Source organism: Anastrepha obliqua, chromosome 6 (genome assembly GCF_027943255.1).
Source record: "Anastrepha obliqua isolate idAnaObli1 chromosome 6, idAnaObli1_1.0, whole genome shotgun sequence".
Taxonomy (NCBI): Eukaryota; Metazoa; Arthropoda; class Insecta; order Diptera; family Tephritidae; genus Anastrepha; species Anastrepha obliqua.
In genome coordinates this window covers 15,709,688-15,730,437 of record NC_072897.1, presented here as the reverse complement: position 1 = coordinate 15,730,437, position 20,750 = coordinate 15,709,688, and the positions used below count along the sequence as shown (strand labels likewise).

Sequence of the window (20,750 nt, the reverse complement as noted above, 5' to 3'; positions counted from 1 at the left end):
CGCGCGCGACGCGAATAAGTTTTAATAAATTCTGAAAGTAATTCATGAAGTTTTTCATTACATACATTCACACTCTATATGTACATAAATGATGGTATATGACAATATACATAATATGTATATATGTCATTTGCATTCAGAACGTAAGAACATCATCTTCCTTTCATACCTTCATATGTACATATGCATGTATGCCCAATAACCTTGACTTATGTACATATGTACACATGTCAGGGCACATCACATTCTTACAAGAAATTAAATACACGTACGCACTAGTGAACGAGTTTCATTCTAACAAGTGCAAAAACAATTCTGCTCTATGTATGTATATTATATATACAGTAGACGCTCACAAATTAGAACCACTTTGTTTTTAGGGTGATTCTAATTTCTGAAAAATTCTAATTCCTGGACGTTTTTTTATTTCAATAAAACCTTAAAATTTAAGTCAATTTGCATTGAAAAACTACAATGAAATTTTGTCTTACTAAATTTTATTCATAAAAACGAGAAAACATAAGGTAACAATCCAATATACATATATGTATTTATGCGCTAAGTCAAAAAAAGGTCCAAAAAACAAAAGCTCCAATTACAGTAAATATATTTTTTTTTTATCAAAAATACATAAGAGATCGATAAATATACATTAAAACAGCCAAAAATTAATCAAAAACTTCGTAACTAATTTGCAGGCATGTAGTCTGTTATTGCTGTTTGCTTCTTCCTTTTATTTGTTTCTGCAATAACAATCTCATTGCGAAGAGCTAGCAGATTGCTTGTGTGCTTTGCGGAAAACGATTCACTATAAGTACACCATTTTATTAAATTATTGACGCTTTCAATGGCTGTAGAAGTAGAGACAACTGGTAAGACCTCCCGGTCATCAAATTCGCTGCTACCTGAAGACTCATCATCGCTATTGAGATCATGTGCAGGGTCGTCATCAAGCACATCATTGTTCCATATTTCAATTTCTGGTATGCTAATGTTATTAGTTGGCTCTATTTCTGTTAAAAGTGCTTGAGCTGCCTGAAGAGCTCCATTGCAGTCTTGATCTTTTTGCAGTAGCTGTGCTAGTGGCACATCATCGTCATCACTTTCATACTGATCAGAGTCCCTCCTCAACTTTGATGAGGACTTTTTTATTACTCTTTCTGGAACATCATACCAAGCTTGCTTTAATAGCATGATTGCATTTCGAATTGAAAAGGATTTCAAGCGAACCTTGAGGTCACCTCCTTCAACAATTAATTGAGAAAGAAGCATACTTCTGTAGTTTAGCTTGGTTAACTTAATAGGATTCTGATCCATTGGTTGTTAAGTTGCTGTTACATTTGGTGGAAAGAAAAATGCAATTATATTTCCATCGTCGCTTTGAAGTTTCTCAATTGGTTCATGAGCAGAGCAGTTGTCAATTAGCAAAATTGCCTTCGGAGGCAAATTATTTTCCTGAGAGAAACGAATCACCTGTGAATTGAAAATATTTTGGAATTACTGAACCTAAAAACAAAGTTTTTCTTACCTCATGAATAAATATCTTGTCAAACCAATCTTAAAAAATCCGAGATGTCATCCAAGCTTTTTTTGAAAAGTTGTAATGGAGTGGATTATTGAATCCTTGGAAACTTCTTGGTTTTTTTGCTTTTCCAATTACTAATGGCATTAATTTATGTGATCCATCAGCATTTACACCAAGTAACACTGAAATTCGTTCCTTCTGGATTTTATACCCGGGCGCGGTTTTCTCGAAAAGAGAGACGTATGTTTTGTCAGGTAAACAACGGTAAAATAATCCGGTTTCATCTACATTATATATTTGTGACTCCATTAGCCCCATCTCATCGACTTTTGCACGAAATCTGTGAATAAACGGGGTGATTGAAGCAACATCACTAGAGAAAATCTCGCCACAAATTTTTAAAAAACGTATTCCGTGTCGTTTTTTAAATTTGCTAAACCATCCATCACTTACGCTAAATGTACTTTCATCTTTATCGGGATATTCCACTTTGAATATTTGTTTGGCTTTCTCCTTTAGTTTGGCCCAGTTAATGTACACTTTTTTTCGCGTTGATTTAAAAACCACTCATAAAGACTTGCTTCCATTTTTGGATATTCAGCGATATGCAATGATTTTTTGTTAGCCTTATGATAGGTATTAGAAACAGCGCTTAAAATTGATGATTTCATAGATTTGATATAGGTGATTGCAGATGGCGCCACATCAAATTCTAGGGCTAACCGCTTCCCTTGAATACCTTGGTCAAGCTTTTCCAAGATCTGCACTTTGGTTTCCAAAGACAAAGTATTTTTCTTACGTTTATTTGGCATTTCAACGAACGACTTTTACTTTTAAGCAAACAATGCCGAAACACGTGCACGCGAATCGAATTTCAAACAAAAACTAACAAAAACTGTACAGATAGCGACGAAAATCCAACGACTACCGAGCGTAACATGAATAAATTGGGGATCCCCTTTTTATATCTATTTTGCAACAAAAAAACAAAATACGCTCTGAAATTAGAATCGAAAATTCTAATTTCAGAGCGTGAAATGTATTCGAAAAGTTGATTCTAATTTCTGGAAATTCTAATTACTAAGAGTTCTAATTTGTGCGCGTCTACTGTACCCACTTTATGTCCTAGCATATATACATACATCTTATATATAAAATAAAGTCAACTTTTTGTGTGTGTTCGCTAACCGGCCGTGTGTTTGCACCGAATTAAACCAAACTTACACACATTGTTAAGAAGGTATTGAAGATGGTTTCCGTATAGTTTGGATATCTATTGGTGGATAGGGTTCGAGATATAGGTCAAAACGTGGACCCGGGTAACCTTTGGTTGTGTATGTACAATATGGGTATCAAATGAAAGCTGTTGATAAGTGCTTTAATACGGGGTAATTTTCATACCTATTGATGACTAGGGTCTGGAAATATATGCCAAAACGTGGACCCGCCGTATCTTTGCACCGAATTAAACCAAACTTACACACATTGTTAAGGAGGTATTGAAGATGGTTTCCGTATAGTTTAGATACCTATTGGTGGATAGGGCTCGAAATATAGGTCAAAACGTGGACCCGGGTAACCTTCGGACGTGTATGTACAATATGGGTATCAAATGACAGCTGTTGGTGAATGCTTTAGTACAGAGTATTTTTCATGCCGCTACGTGACTGGGATCTCGAGATATAGGTCAAAACGTGGACCCAGGTAACCTTTGGTTGTGTATGTACAATATGGGTATCAAATGAAAGCTGTTGATAAGATAAGATACGGGGTAATTTTCATACCTATTGATGACTTGGGTCTCGAAATATATGCCAAAACGTGGACCCGCCGTGTCTTTGCACCGAATTAAACCAAATTTACGCACATTGTTAAGTAAGTATTGAAAATGGGTTTCGTAAAGTTTGGTTGTAATTCGGAACACTGGCAACGCGTACAGCGTTCTTTTGAACCAGACATAATGTCGTTTACTTTTTTAACGCTTGGAGCGGAACTGAACTGTCAAATTGACAGTGTTAGTTACAATGTGTCAATATTTCTTTCTGATTTGGATGCCATAAGGAGAAGACGTAAGTGCAAAGTGTAAAAATTGTTTGTGAATTTTTTTGGAGTGGATTTTGGAACAGTGAATAATTTCTTACGAAATTTGAGAATTTAATGTGAAATCTGAATCTTCAAATGAAATTATGTGTTCGTGGAAAAAAAAATTGTTTTCGTTTTTTTTTCTAAAATATAAATGGATAATGGTTAAAAAAGCTCGAATGCTTAATAAAACATATAAATTGAAACGAAAAATTCATGGATGATCAGGAAAAAAGACGATTGTTTCTTAGTTATTCATTTGCGTTGATTTGAAATTTAAAAACAATCTTCTTTTTTGCTGATTTTGAATTTATATTTTATATTTACTCAAAAACAAATAGAAAAACAAAAAATATTGTTTATGCCAAAGCGCTTGAACAAAGAATAAAGAAATAAATAATATGAAAACCATATCTTTTCTGTTCTAAACCATACCTATTCTATTTTAATGTGCCCAGCGAAGCGGGCCGGGTTTGCTAGTACATACATACATATACAGTAGACGCGCACAAATTAGAACTCTTAGTAATTAGAATTTCCAGAAATTAGAATCAACTTTTCGAATACATTTCACGCTCTGAAATTAGAATTTTCGATTCTAATTTCAGAGCGTATTTTGTTTTTTTGTTGCAAAATAGATATAAAAAGGGGATCCCCAATTTATTCATGTTACGCTCGGTAGTCGTTGGATTTTCGTCGCTATCTGTACAGTTTTTGTTAGTTTTTGTTTGAAATTCGATTCGCGTGCACGTGTTTCGGCATTGTTTGCTTAAAAGTAAAAGTCGTTCGTTGAAATGTCAAATAAACGTAAGAAAAATACTTTGTCTTTGGAAACCAAAGTGCAGATCTTGGAAAAGCTTGACCAAGGTATTCAAGGGAAGCGGTTAGCCCTAGAATTTGATGTGGCGCCATCTGCAATCACCTATATCAAATCTATGAAATCATCAATTTTAAGCGCTGTTTCTAATACCTATCATAAGGCTAACAAAAAATCATTGCATATCGCTGAATATCCAAAAATGGAAGCAAGTCTTTATGAGTGGTTTTTAAATCAACGCGAAAAAAAGTGTACATTAACTGGGCCAAACTAAAGGAGAAAGCCAAACAAATATTCAAAGTGGAATATCCCGATAAAGATGAAAGTACATTTAGCGTAAGTGATGGATGGTTTAGCAAATTTAAAAAACGACACGGAATACGTTTTTTAAAAATTTGTGGCGAGATTTTCTCTAGTGATGTTGCTTCAATCACCCCGTTTATTCACAGATTTCGTGCAAAAGTCGATGAGATGGGGCTAATGGAGTCACAAATATATAATGTAGATGAAACCGGATTATTTTACCGTTGTTTACCTGACAAAACATACGTCTCTCTTTTCGAGAAAACCGCGCCCGGGTATAAAATCCAGAAGGAACGAATTTCAGTGTTACTTGGTGTAAATGCTGATGGATCACATAAATTAATGCCATTAGTAATTGGAAAAGCAAAAAAACCAAGAAGTTTCCAAGGATTCAATAATCCACTCCATTACAACTTTTCAAAAAAAGCTTGGATGACATCTCGGATTTTTTAAGATTGGTTTGACAAGATATTTATTCATGAGGTAAGAAAAACTTTGTTTTTAGGTTCAGTAATTCCAAAATATTTTCAATTCACAGGTGATTCGTTTCTCTCAGGAAAATAATTTGCCTCCGAAGGCAATTTTGCTAATTGACAACTGCTCTGCTCATGAACCAATTGAGAAACTTCAAAGCGACGATGGAAATATAATTGCATTTTTCTTTCCACCAAATGTAACAGCAACTTAACAACCAATGGATCAGAATCCTATTAAGTTAACCAAGCTAAACTACAGAAGTATGCTTCTTTCTCAATTAATTGTTGAAGGAGGTGACCTCAAGGTTCGCTTGAAATCCTTTTCAATTCGAAATGCAATCATGCTATTAAAGCAAGCTTGGTATGATGTTCCAGAAAGAGTAATAAAAAAGTCCTCATCAAAGTTGAGGAGGGACTCTGATCAGTATGAAAGTGATGACGATGATGTGCCACTAGCACAGCTACTGCAAAAAGATCAAGACTGCAATGGAGCTCTTCAGGCAGCTCAAGCACTTTTAACAGAAATAGAGCCAACTAATAACATTAGCATACCAGAAATTGAAATATGGAACAATGATGTGCTTGATGACGACCCTGCACATGATCTCAATAGCGATGATGAGTCTTCAGGTAGCAGCGAATTTGATGACCGGGAGGTCTTACCAGTTGTCTCTACTTCTACAGCCATTGAAAGCGTCAATAATTTAATAAAATGGTGTACTTATAGTGAATCGTTTTCCGCAAAGCACACAAGCAATCTGCTAGCTCTTCGCAATGAGATTGTTATTGCAGAAACAAATAAAAGGAAGAAGCAAACAGCAATAACAGACTACATGCCTGCAAATTAGTTACGAAGTTTTTGATTAATTTTTGGCTGTTTTAATGTATATTTATCGATCTCTTATGTATTTTTGATAAAAAAAAATATATTTACTGTAATTGGAGCTTTTGTTTTTTGGACCTTTTTTTGACTTAGCGCATAAATACATATATGTATATTGGATTGTTACCTTATGTTTTCTCGTTTTTATGAATAAAATTTAGTAAGACAAAATTTCATTGTAGTTTTTCAATGCAAATTGACTTAAATTTTAAGGTTTTATTGAAATAAAAAAACGTCCAGGAATTAGAATTTTTCAGAAATTAGAATCACCCTAAAAACAAAGTGGTTCTAATTTGTGAGCGTCTACTGTATACCTACTTGCCTTCTAAACTTCCTACAAAATAATTGTATTCACATGTCACTACCCTGCAAACCAACTACCTGCTATTTACACTGCTAAATTGTGGGTATCGTTCACCTGTGAAGTTGTGAGCTTTGTAGTAATTTTATATTCTACGCCGTGCACTTGCTACCTACTTCCAGCCTATACGTGTGATGATTTTATTCGCACTAACAGAAATTTCTCATATACTGCTGTGCTGCTCTAATTGACATTCAAGTTGTGAATGATGTGGGTAACATGTAGTGAACAAAACCTTCTGAACTCATGAATGTTGTTGTTAACATGTAGTGAACAGAATTTCATGAACTAGTGAATTTTGTTGTTAACATGTAGTGAACAGAATCTTTTGGGCTGGTGAATGTTATTCTTAACATGTAGTTAACAGAATTTCATAAACTAGTGAATTTTGTTGTTAACATGTAGTGAACAGAATCTTTTGGGCTGGTGAATGTTATTGCTAACATGTAGTGAACAGAATTTCATGAACTAGTGAATTTTGTTGTTAACATGTAGTGAACAGAATCTTTTGGGCTGGTGAATGTTATTGTTAACATGTAGTGAACAGAATCTTTTGGGCTGGTGAATGTTATTGCTAACATGTAGTTAACAGAATTTCATAAACTAGTGAATTTCGATGTTAACATGTAGCTAACAGAATCTCATGAATAAGTGAATTTCGTTGTTAACACATAGTTAACAGAATCTCTTCAACAGGGTAATTTTGTAGGTAATACCAGAGAATGTTAATGCAATGAGAAGGTGCAAATGTTACTGTGAGCTTTTTTTAGTACAATTGAGATTTGAAAGATTCGTAATAAGGTCATTTAGCACACCGAGTTTATAGACACCTCACTGACTTTTGCCCACACAAAAATTAGAAACACCACACATATTTCACCTCAACACACAACACATTTCTCAGCTCGACATTAAACCATTTAAATTTTTACTATTTTCGTATTTTTGAAATAATAAGCGAATACGTAAAATTTATTACAAATTTTTTTTTTTCAATTACATTAAAAAAAAACGATTTAAAAAATAAAAATTTATAAACAAAAGTTTGCGCCGGGAATTGAACTCGAGTCTAACATGTGGCGAGGAAAATTAGACGGTGCGTTTATTTCTTCGACTGCTTATTTTTTTACCATTTTGTTACTTTTGAAATGATAAGCGGATACATAAAATTTATTACAAATTTTTTTACGATTACATAAAAAAAAAAATTTAAAAACGAAAAAAAAAAAAAAATTTCCACCGAGAATTGATGGCGAGTCACGTGGGGAGGATAAATACGCAGAGCGTTTATTTCTGCGCCTGCGTTGTGAACAAAAGGTTTTGTGCATGCGCGCCACGTGAATAAATTTTAATAAAGTTCTGAAAGTAATTCATGAAGTTTTTCATTACACACATATGTACATAAATGAACGTATACTTTATATGTAAATAAATGATGGTATATGATAATATATATAAGTACATAATATGTATGTACATGTCAATAGGAGGTATTTGCATTCAGAAAAAAAGAATGGTTTAAGATAAATCAACACTTATTTTATATTGTATGTCAATTTATAGTTTATGTACTCGACAGCATTTACATACATATGTATGTATGTACATTTGTATATGAAAAACAATAATGCACAAGCGCAAGAACATCATATCACATATGCAAAGTATGTCCAAATAACCTTGACTTATGTACATATGTACACATGTCACAGCACATCACATTCTTACAAGAAATCAAATACACATACGCACTAGTGAACGAGTTTCTTCCTAACATGTGCAAAAACAATTCTGCTCTATGTATGTATATATACCCATTTTATACCCTAGCATATATACATACATATACGAGTATACCTACTTGCCTTCTAAACTTCCTACAAAATAATTGTATTCATATGTTACAACATCCATGCACGTTCATACATTCATGCATATATGCGCGAGCACAGCGCTCCCTTCTTGCTTCCGTGTACTTTTGTCTTTCACCAGTCGATATTCCTAATATTATACTTACAAAAACACAATACTTTGATAGACGCAAAAGCAACAGCAAGCGCAACGCGATGGCCGCTTTGCCACCACACATTCTAAAATGTTCTAGAACACAACAAAAACACATACCTCACATGCGCATGTCGCCCAAAGCTAAAATCTAAGCCTAGCGACTACAAAAACAAAATACATTCGTAGACGCAGTCGCAGCGGCCATGATTCTATCAGCGACGGCGCTGACAATTTAGAACAAAAACAAACATTCATAAGTTAGAGCTCATATTTCAATTTCATTCATAAAACGAGCCGCCCATATGCCAATTTTCGCGGCCATTCGAAAATAGTCAATATTGGAATATTTCGCGTGGAATATTTGATAAATCTTAAATTTTTGTCATGTCGTGTGGCCGCGGCTCCGTATGTATGTATGCACCCTTATATGTATGTAAATATGTCTTCTAACTGTGCGACAGTCGCGAGTTAATGCGACTTCCAGCGAATCACACATTGCTGTCCGCAAAGCCGCATATATGTACCTTATGATCAGAAAGTACCGGGAATGTTTAAATTAAACAAAACAGAGTTAAATGTAAGGCAAATTTATATTAATATGATCCGTCTGAAGCAACACACATGTGCCAACGTTTAACCCACTCCTCCAAACACCCCCGGCAGGCCGATTTGTATTCTCTTTGATCAGTGCGATGGCGCGTTATCATCATGCAAAATCTGAGAATTGTTTGCTCACATTTCCGGCGGTTTGCAACACACAGCATATCTCTAAGGTTTCAAAACGAATAAATAATATTCTCTATTGACTGTCTGGCCCGATGGAAGGTACTCATGGACTATGCCTTGGCAATCGAAGAAAACAGTAAACATCACCTTCCCGGTTCTTTTTGCTCATAGGGTATACATATCCCATCTTTTCACTGACGGACAAGAAGACGGTCGCAGTTGTTGTTTTTTGTATGCATACATTTTGCGTTCGTTGAAGGTTTGTATATATTTATATACATATGCGTGTAAGTTATATTGTTATTCTGCTTTCTTCTATGGAGCAGTGATGAGTTCTTTATTACGCCATTGTCTTGGCAAAACTGATTATAAGTAAGTAGAGTATAAAAGACTAAAGCTAAGTACATAAACACAAAACATGGATCTAAACTTAAATACATAATAAATATATAAAGATTATGCCATGGGTTTGTGTGTGGTCAGCAAGACCGACTCAGCACATTTCGGTCAGAACTCCAACGCTTGCGACATAACGGAAACGACTGGCCGTTGCTTTGACCCACATTACTTTGTTTATGTTGCATATGTGGTCGGGTTCAACGACATTGTTTGCGCGCGGGTCGCTCGGTGACTTCATTGCGAGGGAAGTTCGATGACTTGGCTGTTAACTAGCCCCCCTTTAAGATTGTTGCCATCCTCGGTGACACTTAACTCCTTTACCATTTCTTGCAATTTGATGGAAGATCTTCTCCGGTACCAACATTGATAGATGATGCCAATACAGCCAAAGGCAAGGCTGAGTGTTACACCAACCATGAACCAGACTCTGGGAGTCCCTCCGGAAAACATATCGTCTCTTAACTTCTGAATTATATGCAGATTGTGCTCATTCATCCTTTGTAACATTGGTAGGCTGAGCACTTGGTCGTATCCTGTAATATTCAGCAATGGTGACGCCACGATGCCTGGACTCTTGTTTACAACACCATTGTAGTTAATGTATGTGGTCTCGTTTATAGTCGCAATACGTTCAAATGTGATGAGATGCGTGCCTTCAATTGTCATCACTGGGCCGTCATCTACTCTTACTCTTGCTGATACTTCGTTGACAACGATTATTCCTTCGTCTAATAGGGTAATCGGTTCCAAGTGGCTTGGCTGTGTGTGGCATAACGCTGAGCCTCCGGAATGTAGTCCTCTGGCGCATGTGTCGTAAGCAGATTTCTTGCAGAACGTCGCAAAGTTGGTTGTAGCGCATTCTGTCACAGCTAGGACTCCATCGTCGCATTCAGCTACTATGTTATCATGTACTTGCAGAATGGTGTTATTGTGGGCAACAGGATATATCATAACTTTCTTACAAATAGTCTTAACATTAGGATATTCAATTATTATGTGGATTACTCTATTTGATTGAAATATTTTTATATTTGATACTGCCATTAAACTAACTATTGGGACCTCTGCGAGCTGTTCGGTAAAAATTGATTTTAAATCTTCGTGGTCGAGAATTGCGGGGTTTATGATGTTAGATTTGGCGAGCGTTATAGTGAGCATAAGGTTTTGGATTTCAGTGGTTAACATTCTATTTCGTGCAAGTAAAGTTTCATACAAATGAGGAGAGTCTACGAACTCGCCTTTTTTTTCTTTAATTAATTTATTTACTGCATCAGTTAAAAGGTTAATTTGTTTCTGTGCTTCAGTGATTACTATTACTTGTCTGTTGTTTGATTCTATGAGCTCGGCTTCAGTAAGTTTAATCTTTTCTAAGTCTGATGCATCAGGCGTACCTGCAACGATTTTTAAAGCTGTTCCTAGAAAGTCTAAACTTCTGGCCATTCTATGGTGTATCGTTAAGCTAGATAAAATATTCTGAATATGGTCGATATCTACATCTAACAATTTTCGCATGTGTGACTGAGGGAAAAGTTTTGATAATTTAATTGTATCATCTATAATGCTCACGAAATTAGATAAATTTGTAGAGTGTCTCACGTACCTATGTTGTTCCCATACAAAAACGTTTCCGTCCAATACCGGAATGTAGCTTGCGTGCGAGAAATCGGTGATGCGTGCGTGAGTTGTGAATAAGAGTATGAGGGTCACTCCGATGAACCTGTATGAATGATTAAACTGAATTGTAGTAATCTTATACGTTAGAATCTGTAAGAATCTTATGCGTTATGACCTATGTTTACCTCACATTGTCCTTATGGACCACTCTCCCCTTAACAAGTATAGACGTTCCCAGGTCTGCTTGTACGGCGCCCTCTGTGCACAAGGGAGATAGTTTGTTACCTAATCTTTTGTTATTTTTGAGGTAAACTTTTTCTCCTACATCAAACATCCTGTTCTGTCTGTTCGGGTTGCATCTAGCTAATTGATCTTGCTGAGCTTTTATTAGCCGATCTTTGATTTTTTGCTTAATTTCGTCCGGTACAGAGTGAATTATATCGAGTGGTTTTTGTTCTGTTACTGAATGTATGGTTTTATTATATTCTATTGTTGCTCTCATGATAGCCTGAACTGTATCGCTAACTTTTTTATCCAACTTTAAACACCTTGCGATTTCTATTAATGTACTGTGGAAACGTTCCGCTTGCCCATTGGAACAGCTATGTAATGGGGGGGCGTTTACAACGTCAATGTTAAACTGATTTTTTAACAATGAAGTGATCGTTTCGGAATTAAACGCTGGCTCATTGTCGCAATAAACGGTTTTTGTGTTTGGAAATGTATTAATTATAAGTAAAATGGGGTTAACAATATCGACTATTGATCTAGAAGGTAAGGGCTGGACGACGGTGAATTTGGAAAATTTATCGATGCAAGTCAGGAAAAGTTTCTGATCGGTAGAAAATATGTCAATGTGTAACATTTCTCCGACAAATGAGGGAATTGGCGTCTTCCCGAGTTCTTGTTTTTTGGGGTGTCGGTCGTACTTGGCGATAGCGCAAACTTTGCAATTTAGTACAACCTCGTTAGCCAATTTAGTCATTTTTGGGAAGTAGTAGTCCCGAAGTATCTGTTTTACGTTTTCTTGTGCCGCTCTGTGCGCACGATTATGTTCGGTGTTGACTATTTCTACCTGTTCGTCTTTGTTAGTGATGTCTGACACTATTCTTTTGCAATGCCAGAATTTGGTTGTAGGGAAAATTGAAACCAGCTCATGTTGAAATGCAGCTAAAGTTGTGAGTTCGCAATAAAACGCGTTTACAACATCGGGGTTCACAGCAAGTTTTAATGTTTCTATGAGATTAATTTTATCTGTAAATTGAATTAAGTGACGGGTTTTTTTCCCAAATAGAATAAGTCTTCGATGCAACGAATAACGTGATTCTTCCAAAGTTATCTGATTTCTATAGCAATTTAGGGGGTTATCAGTTGTTTGTATAGTGTATGTAAGGGATACCTCACTGTGAATAGTGGCTATGTCTGATCGCGTTTCGTCTTGGAGAGCGTTAAGCTCTTGCCTAGATAAGGCATCTGCGACAAAGTTTTCTTTCCCTGGCTTGTAATGCAATTGGGCGTTATGTTGTTCAATAAACGCCTTCCACCTCTTGATTTTTGCATTCGTATTTTTCTCAGACACTGCGAACGTGAGAGGTTGATGATCTGTAAATATATGTAGCTCTCTTGTACCGTAAAGGTAATTCTGCAGTTTGCCGAGGGCCCATACAATCGCCAACAACTCTCTTTCGTTGGTAGCATAGTGAGTTTCGCACGTTTTTAGCGTTCGGGAAATCATGGTGATGGGTCTACCGCCTTGAGATAATACTGCTCCAATGCCATTTGCAGAAGCATCTGTAGTCAAGTCAAAAGGTCTTTTGAAATCAGGGTACATGAGCATAACATCTTCTGATGCTAGTATGTTTCTCAATCGGTTAAAAGCGTCGCGTTGAGATTCGTCAAATTGGACTGCTATTTTCCTAGACATGTGTTTGCTTACAGTGCCGTTTTCGCCTTTTAGTATATTAGTCAAGGGTCTTGCTATGGCTGCAAAGTCTTTGATAAAGACCCTATAGTAGCTGGCTAGGCCTAGAAAAGATCTCAGAGAGTATAAATTTTTTGGTTCAATGTACTCTTGGATCGCCTTGACTTTTTCTGGGTCTGTTTTTGCTCCCTCGCTAGTAACAATGAAGCCTAGATACTCGACACTTTCTTTAAAAAATTTCGACTTTTCCTTGGAGATTCTCATGTTAGCATCGCAAAGTTGCTGAAGTATTATATCGATATGGCGGACGTGGTCTGCGGCATTTTCAGAGAAGATAATTACGTCATCCACATAGACATAACATATCTTTCCGATCTGTTCTCGCAAGATATCGTCGATTGCTCTTTGAAAAATGCTTCCCGCATTTTTTAGACCAAAGGGCAAACGACAGAATTCGTATTTTCCGCCATTTATCGAGAAGGATGTCTTTTCACGATCGTCCTCCGCTAGGTAAATCTGGTGGTATCCGGATTTAAGATCCAGTGTGGTAAAAAACTTAGCCTTTCCGAGGTTAGCTAAGATTACCTGGATACTCGGCATCGGATATCGGTTGGCGATGGTCTTCTCATTTAGTTTTCTAAAGTCAATGACCAGCCGTTTATTCTTATTTCCGTTGGAATCTATTCCTTTCTTATCAACAACCCAGACTGGGCTATTATACGCAGATCTTGATGGCCTTATGATGCCATCTTTCAACAACTGTGCGACTTTGTTGTTTACAAAATCTAACACACCTACTGGGTATGGATAGGGCTTTGAATATACCTCCTTATTGTCTACAGTCCGGATCCTGGCGACGACTGAAATATTGTAAGGCAGTGCCTCGTTAGAGGTCGCGAATGCACTAATTCTCTTCAGTATCATTTTCTTGAATTCGCCTTTTACGGAATTTGGGACTACGATATCATCAACACGTGTAAAGTTCACGTTATCGCACGGATGGTGATTGAGTATTTCCGAAGTATTACCGTAGTTTATGCTGTTTTCCATCAGGTCAATAGTTACCCCCGCCTGCGTGAGCAGATCGAAGCCTATTATAGCATCAAAGGTGTCAAGGGTATCTAATATGAAAAACGTGGCAACTTTCCCAAAAATTACTATTGAACATTTCTTTTGAATTTTACTGGACCCGTGAATGGAGTTCACAGTAAAAGGGGTGTCGACCGGCGTTACGTTTTTTAACTCCTTTACGGGTTTAATGTAACTTTTTGCCGCCCCGGTGTCGATAAGGATCTTTAATGTTTTGCCAGCCAATTGACGCTCGACGAACGGCAATCGGGAACGATCTCTAAAAAATTCAATAAATCGTTGTCCTCGGGTTCGCCACTTTCGTCATCTATTTCAGCACGCGCAGTTTCGGCCATTTCTTCGTATTCTTTCTCGTCTTCGGTAGGCGCTCGTTGCGTAATATTGTTAATCTTTTGGCGCCTATAGCCTGACGTGCGTTCTGAAGTGTTATGCCTTTTGCGAGCCCCGTCTTGTGTAGAATAGCCCTGTGGCTTTCCCCAATTGGTCTGTTGTCTTAACTTGGATATCGAAGGATCAACGTCCATGGGTTGAGCCTGATACTTTGATTGTGGCTCTTTGTCATTCGCTAGCGTTTTAGGGTCAGCTTGCTGTGCCCTGCTTTGGCCTTGATTTCCCACAAAATGTGGATTTCTTTCCTGGCCCCTGCCTTGTCTAGTTTGGTTACGATTGCCAAATCTAGTATTATCGCCGCTATGGTTTCTTTCTTCAATTACTTTAGCATAAGATGCAGCAAATGCGCTTCTTTCGATGCTATTTTCAGCCTCACGGGCCACTGCTAATGCAGATGGCAAATCCTTGGGCTTCGCTGGGATTACTAAAGATTTTAGGGGCCTCCTAAGTCCTGCCATGAAAGCGTGTAGTGCATCGTCTCTAATTTCTGCACAAAGAATGGACGCAGCTTGCTCGTCATGAGTCATTACTATTTTATTTGTGACCAGAGTGAGCTTCTTTTCTACCTCATCGTAATATTCCATTAAGTTTAGGTCACCCTGCCTAACCAGTTCTAGTTGCTGCCTAAGTACGCGCAAGGATGTTTTGTCTGCGTACGAGCAGTCGAGCCTAGCGATAATGGCGTCAAAATTAAGCACTGTATTGTGCGACGTAAGGATGGCACGAGCTGGACCAGTTACTTTGTTTTTTAAAATGGCCACAGCCTCGTAATGCGCCTCGCTGCCTACGTATCTTTTGAAAATCTCGTATGCGTCTATAGCCGCCTGTCGCCACGACACGTATTCCTCATGATTTCCATTGAAGTTAGGCACTGATTTTACAATGTCTAACTTCACCTCACATCCCACACTAGGGTCAATTGTTACTCTCTGGTATGTTTCAACTTGTGGAGTCTCTATTCTTAATGCATTAACCTGACCTCTAACTGTTTCAAGTTCCGCTCGGAACTCGTCTTTTAGTCTCCTCTCTTGTTCGAGGAGCGCACTGTTTACCGCACCTTCTATTAACGCTTTTAGTAATGCCGGCTCCATTCCTAATTGACTGTTACTTCCTGGCCTAAATCCTATTTCTTGTTCTTCGTCACTGTCGTACTCTATCTTTATATTTCTATAAGCCCAAGTCATGAGCAGCCAATGAAGCGAAAGTATCAACTTGTTTCTTTTAACAACAAAAAAAAACTGCACTTGCACGTCAATAATTTCGCGATTATACCGTAATGGTCACTTTCGCATTGCCAATTTATTCACAAAATTAAAATAGTTTTTCGTAAATATATTACTTTTTCTAATTTTTACCGAACAGTCACTTACATGTTCTTGTTTAGGGCCATGGTGTTCCTAGCTTAATAGATATCGTAAGATTATCTAATTCCAGTTAACTCTGTTGGGCGCCAGTTATATTGTTATTCTGCTTTCTTCTATGGAGCAGTGATGAGTTCTTTATTACGCCATTGTCTTGGCAAAACTGATTATAAGTAAGTAGAGTATAAAAGACTAAAGCTAAGTACATAAACACAAAACATGGATCTAAACTTAAATACATAATAAATATATAAAGATTATGCCATGGGTTTGTGTGTGGTCAGCAAGACCGACTCAGCACATTTCGGTCAGAACTCCAACGCTTGCGACATAACGGAAACGACTGGCCGTTGCTTTGACCCACATTACTTTGTTTATGTTGCATATGTGGTCGGGTTCAACGACATTGTTTGCGCGCGGGTCGCTCGGTGACTTCATTGCGAGGGAAGTTCGATGACTTGGCTGTTAACTTGTATGCGCGTTTGGCTTTCTGGATGCATCCATGGATATTAGAATATTTTCTCATCAATATGTGTATGTAAGTAATTCAGATTTGACTGAAGAGATTAAATATAGGAATGCATATTCATATGATTGACTTTATGGATGTTTTACATATAAATCAATTCAAATGAATAATGTTATATAGAAAATAAATTTCTAAATAAATTTCTAAATAACTGGTATTAGAAAAACCTGAATACACTATTTTAAATCAATTTCAATTAAACCAAATATAAAAAATGAAATAAAAATATCGAACAAAAAACTGTGCACAGGATTTGAACCTGAGTCAAATATGAGACGATGTACTGCATATACGACACGTCTTTCACGATTGCGCTAATCTACAATTATTAATGATTTTTCTAAATCACTCATTTATTCGATTCGCAGTTTTATATGCACATATTCTGCGTTAGTTGAAAGTTTGTATGCGTAATTATATGAATATGCATGTGTGTATGCGCGTTTGGCTTTCTGGACGGATATTAGAATGATATTTTCTCATCAATATAATTTGGATTTGATGAAATAGATTATAGATATATGTACATATTTTCTGTTTTAATTGATTTATATAAAAGTCAGGTCATATCCAGTATGAACTATTTTATACCGCAAAGAAATTTCCATTTATGAAATACAAAAAAAAACAATATTTTAAAGAAATTTTAATTAAAATAAACTCAAAAATTTTACCAAACTTTCCTGGTTTGAATTGTAAAAAAAAAATGTGCAAGAAAAAAAATATGACTTCAGGACTTGAACCTGAATTATATACGTGCCAAAAAACAAAACGAATAATTCCGTCGACTTTAGCTTCTGCACCACAAACTAATCTTAATCGCAAATTTATTCGCTTCGAGTTCCTTAGTAGTGTGCCGAAAAATCTTATGAACTTCCTCAGTAGTATATCTGAATTCTTGTCCTAGCGTGGTAAGTAAATATAGAAACCCTCCACTCGCGTCACTCGCGTGGTAAATATCTGCAACTCCCCACTCGTGAAGATAGTTGAATTTGAAATGACCTTATTATGAATCTATAAATTAGAACTCGAAAAAAGCTCATTTAACATTTGCTCCTTCTCATTGCATTAACATTCTCTGGTAATACTTACGGATCCTATATACAATAATCCTTCAAAATTAATGATACAAATGGTTATTTATTGAATATTATTTATTTAATGAATAATTTTAATATTTATTTAGTTAATTTTTAGTTTCTAAAGAAAATTAATACAATATATAATAATTTTTTTAGTATGTTCTATTTATGTACAGCTATTTATATTAATTTACTATTTACATTATAAAATTACGTTAAGTTTTAGTTATTTATTTTAATATTTACATTGTAAAATTAGGTTTGGTGTTAGACAAATTTAATTTTTAGTTTTAGTTATTTATATACATTAATTAGTTTAGTTATTAGAAAAGTTTACGTTTTAGTTTTTATGTACATAAATTAGTATAATATTTACATTTGATTTCTCTTTTCTAATAAAATTTTATTTAGTACCTGAAGAATAGTTTTGGCTAAAATGGTAATAGTTTGCTTTTATGCCGGTATTTAAAATATCTATTTTACAGAAATTTAAATTGATGCCTAATTAAATAAATAACAATTGCATGTTTTTTCTATTTTCGCATAAAGTTTAAAATTGTTCGCATTTTACTTCTAACTCCTCTGCGGGGTTTCTCGCACTGTTTTCTTCAATTGTGGCCGCTTCGCTTTGAATGTTGGTGTGAGTAGTCCAATTTGTACCGAAAACGGATCGGGATGCAAATATATATCCTTGACCTGGTATATAAATACAAAATTTGTAATTATTATTAATTTTAAATTATGATATATTAGCTGACAATGGCAAACCTTCTACACCCATAAGTTTTAGAGTCCTAAGCAAATCGTCTACGCTATTCTGAAGAATATTATTACTAACCGCCCAGGTGACAAAAGGAACGCATTTTCTAAATTACTATCCCTATCCTCTGAATAACTATCTACCTCAACATCTTCTACATCTAAACCTTCAAAAAATACACTGTCATCTCCGCTATCTATATCATATTCTAAATTTTGCAAAGCTACTCTACTTGTTGATGGAAAATCATCGTCGTCTAATCTGTTGGGAAAGTTTTCATTTGCTTCTACGTTAACATTTTCATTTAATTTGGGAAATTTCGCTACATTTTCCTCATAATTTTTTTTTTTCTTTTCCCAATAAATTAGACAACTTTCTTTTACTCATTTTTCTAACTACGATACTTAACAAATACGTCCGCTGCGTGTACGTGTGTGTGTGTTAATGTGTTCTGTAAGAAAAATTAAACAAAAATTTCAATAATTAGAAAAAATATATACATTTGTGAAAGATATAATATCAGACTAAAAATAAAATAATAATTGAAAAATTACAAAATACTTACTGAATCTGCCCTGGTAGCTGTGCTGGATGCTGGTAAATGTTGCACGTCTCCCTTTTAATTAAATCGCTTACGAGCTACAAGTTAAGGTTAAAAAAGATTTATTAGTTTAATAATATGGATTATTTACATAACATATGTAGATATACACAACTTTTCACAAAATGCTTATATGTATATGCTTATATACATACATATATTGCATATTTCTTATGCATAAATGGAAAAGTGTATGCACGTTCGTGTATATAAATATTTACATACATATATGTATATCACAATTTTATTCTTATCCTACAAACGTGCATACATTTTTTCCATTTACTTACACTGCGCAGGCGAGTGCTATTAACCAAACCACAAATAGAAGTTTATAATGCAAACAATTGGCTTATTTAACTATGGCATATGCACATCTTTCTGGTTTGGATTAATCGCACTGATCCTGTGACACATTTCTTGGCCACACAATCATATCAATTCATTGCACAGTGTATAAACAAAAGCTATGACCAACCGCACTGGTCATGCCTTTCCATATCTTCATTTTCTCTTCCCATATCTTCCATTTCACATTCACTGATTTAATACTTACCGAGTCAGATGCAGATCCCTTTTAAATTTCCTGATTGTATCGCCGTTTATCTTGCTGTACCTACATACATATATAGTATAAAAAAGATGTTATTAATACAAAATGGAAAAGATTAAATTAGAGGTTTTATACATATTTCATGCACCAACCGTGCATATTTACATACAGTGTATGGAATGCAAAGTATGTATGCACATGCATAAGAATTTTACTTCGCAGTATATGTATATGTACATACATATATTGCATATTTAATTAATATACACTACGCAGTGGACTAAGGGAATATTAAAATAGTTAAATAATTTTCTTTAGACATATTGAAAAGATTTGTTGCCCATAGCTATGAGAACACATATGTATGTATTTCAGGTTAGGATCCCCGCACTGATCCTGTATGGGCAACAAATTGCTTTTCAACCCTTATTTCTCACAAAACACACTGCGCAGTGTACGTATGGATGCAAAAGCTATGACCACCGGCACTGGTCATGCTTTTGCACATTTTATAAGCGAAAAAGAATTTGTTTACATTGAGCAAACTTACCAAAAGAAAGATGCCCGCTTTGTTTTCTTCTTTAATTTTCAATTGAATTGCTTTTGATGCACCTCTTGAAGTTGTGAATACGTTTTTCTGAAAATAAAAATACATTTTATTAGTTTAAAAAGATATATAATAGCAAAATTTACAAAAAATTGTTCAACTTACCTTTTCGCTTGGAGATTTTCACAGAATTAAACGCGATTCATTTTTGTATTTGACATTTGCAACTTGTTTTTTGCTGTCACTTTCGCACTCACTATTGTTAAGTTTAATAAGTATTCACGAAAATTATGAGATAAATATATGTATAACCCATCAAAAATGACAAAAGAATTAAATGTGATTGTGTGGGTATTATTGGAAAAATTGAGTGAATGTGTTGGTAAAATTGGAAAAACTGGTGAACGTTGGTTTGCAGGGTACATCCAAGTTAACACAGTCAATATTCGACAATCAATATTCGCTGCTCAAAAAAATGCAAGAACAGCAAATTCACATTTTGTGTGTACGGAAGTGATCGCAACAAAATGTGAAGAGCCCTACTTGCCTGTTCCATTTGCAATTAGCCAATACTTACTTACTTCCAGCAACAACAACAACAATAGTAATATTGAACTACACAATAAGCAACTTTGTAAATTGTAAAAAAGCAATTTATTGACCTAATTCGAGTAAGAATTTAGTAAGTAAGCAAAATTGTATTAGCGAGTAAACAATATAGTAA

The 20,750-nt window shown here is 35.5% G+C and overlaps 2 protein-coding genes and 1 long non-coding RNA gene across 3 annotated transcripts; 1 reads left to right on the top strand and 2 right to left on the bottom strand.

Moving 5' to 3' along the window:
- Positions 1 to 687: 687 nt before the first annotated feature.
- Positions 688 to 1,317, bottom strand: LOC129250171 (uncharacterized). Its single transcript, XM_054889807.1, has one exon. It carries the CDS (start codon positions 1,315 to 1,317, stop codon positions 688 to 690), a length of 630 nt encoding a protein of 209 aa, XP_054745782.1.
- A 4,104-nt stretch (positions 1,318 to 5,421) lies between these two features.
- On the top strand, positions 5,422 to 6,051 carry LOC129250847 (uncharacterized). The gene has a single exon (XM_054890446.1). The coding sequence runs from the start codon at positions 5,422 to 5,424 to the stop codon at positions 6,049 to 6,051; it is 630 nt and encodes a 209-aa protein (XP_054746421.1).
- A 12,405-nt stretch (positions 6,052 to 18,456) lies between these two features.
- LOC129250009 (uncharacterized) lies at positions 18,457 to 20,101 on the bottom strand. Its single transcript, XR_008582785.1, has 4 exons — positions 20,030 to 20,101; positions 19,483 to 19,542; positions 18,891 to 18,964; positions 18,457 to 18,776 (listed from the first exon to the last, which is right to left on the bottom strand). It is a non-coding gene; the product is annotated as an uncharacterized LOC129250009 (long non-coding RNA).
- Positions 20,102 to 20,750: the final 649 nt, after the last annotated feature.

What these genes read in the sequence shown, in the direction of transcription:
- LOC129250171 (XM_054889807.1), bottom strand. Translation starts at nt 1,317, where the DNA reads ATGGATCAGAATCCTATTAAGTTAACCAAGCTAAACTACAGAAGTATG.
- LOC129250847 (XM_054890446.1), top strand. Translation starts at nt 5,422, where the DNA reads ATGGATCAGAATCCTATTAAGTTAACCAAGCTAAACTACAGAAGTATG.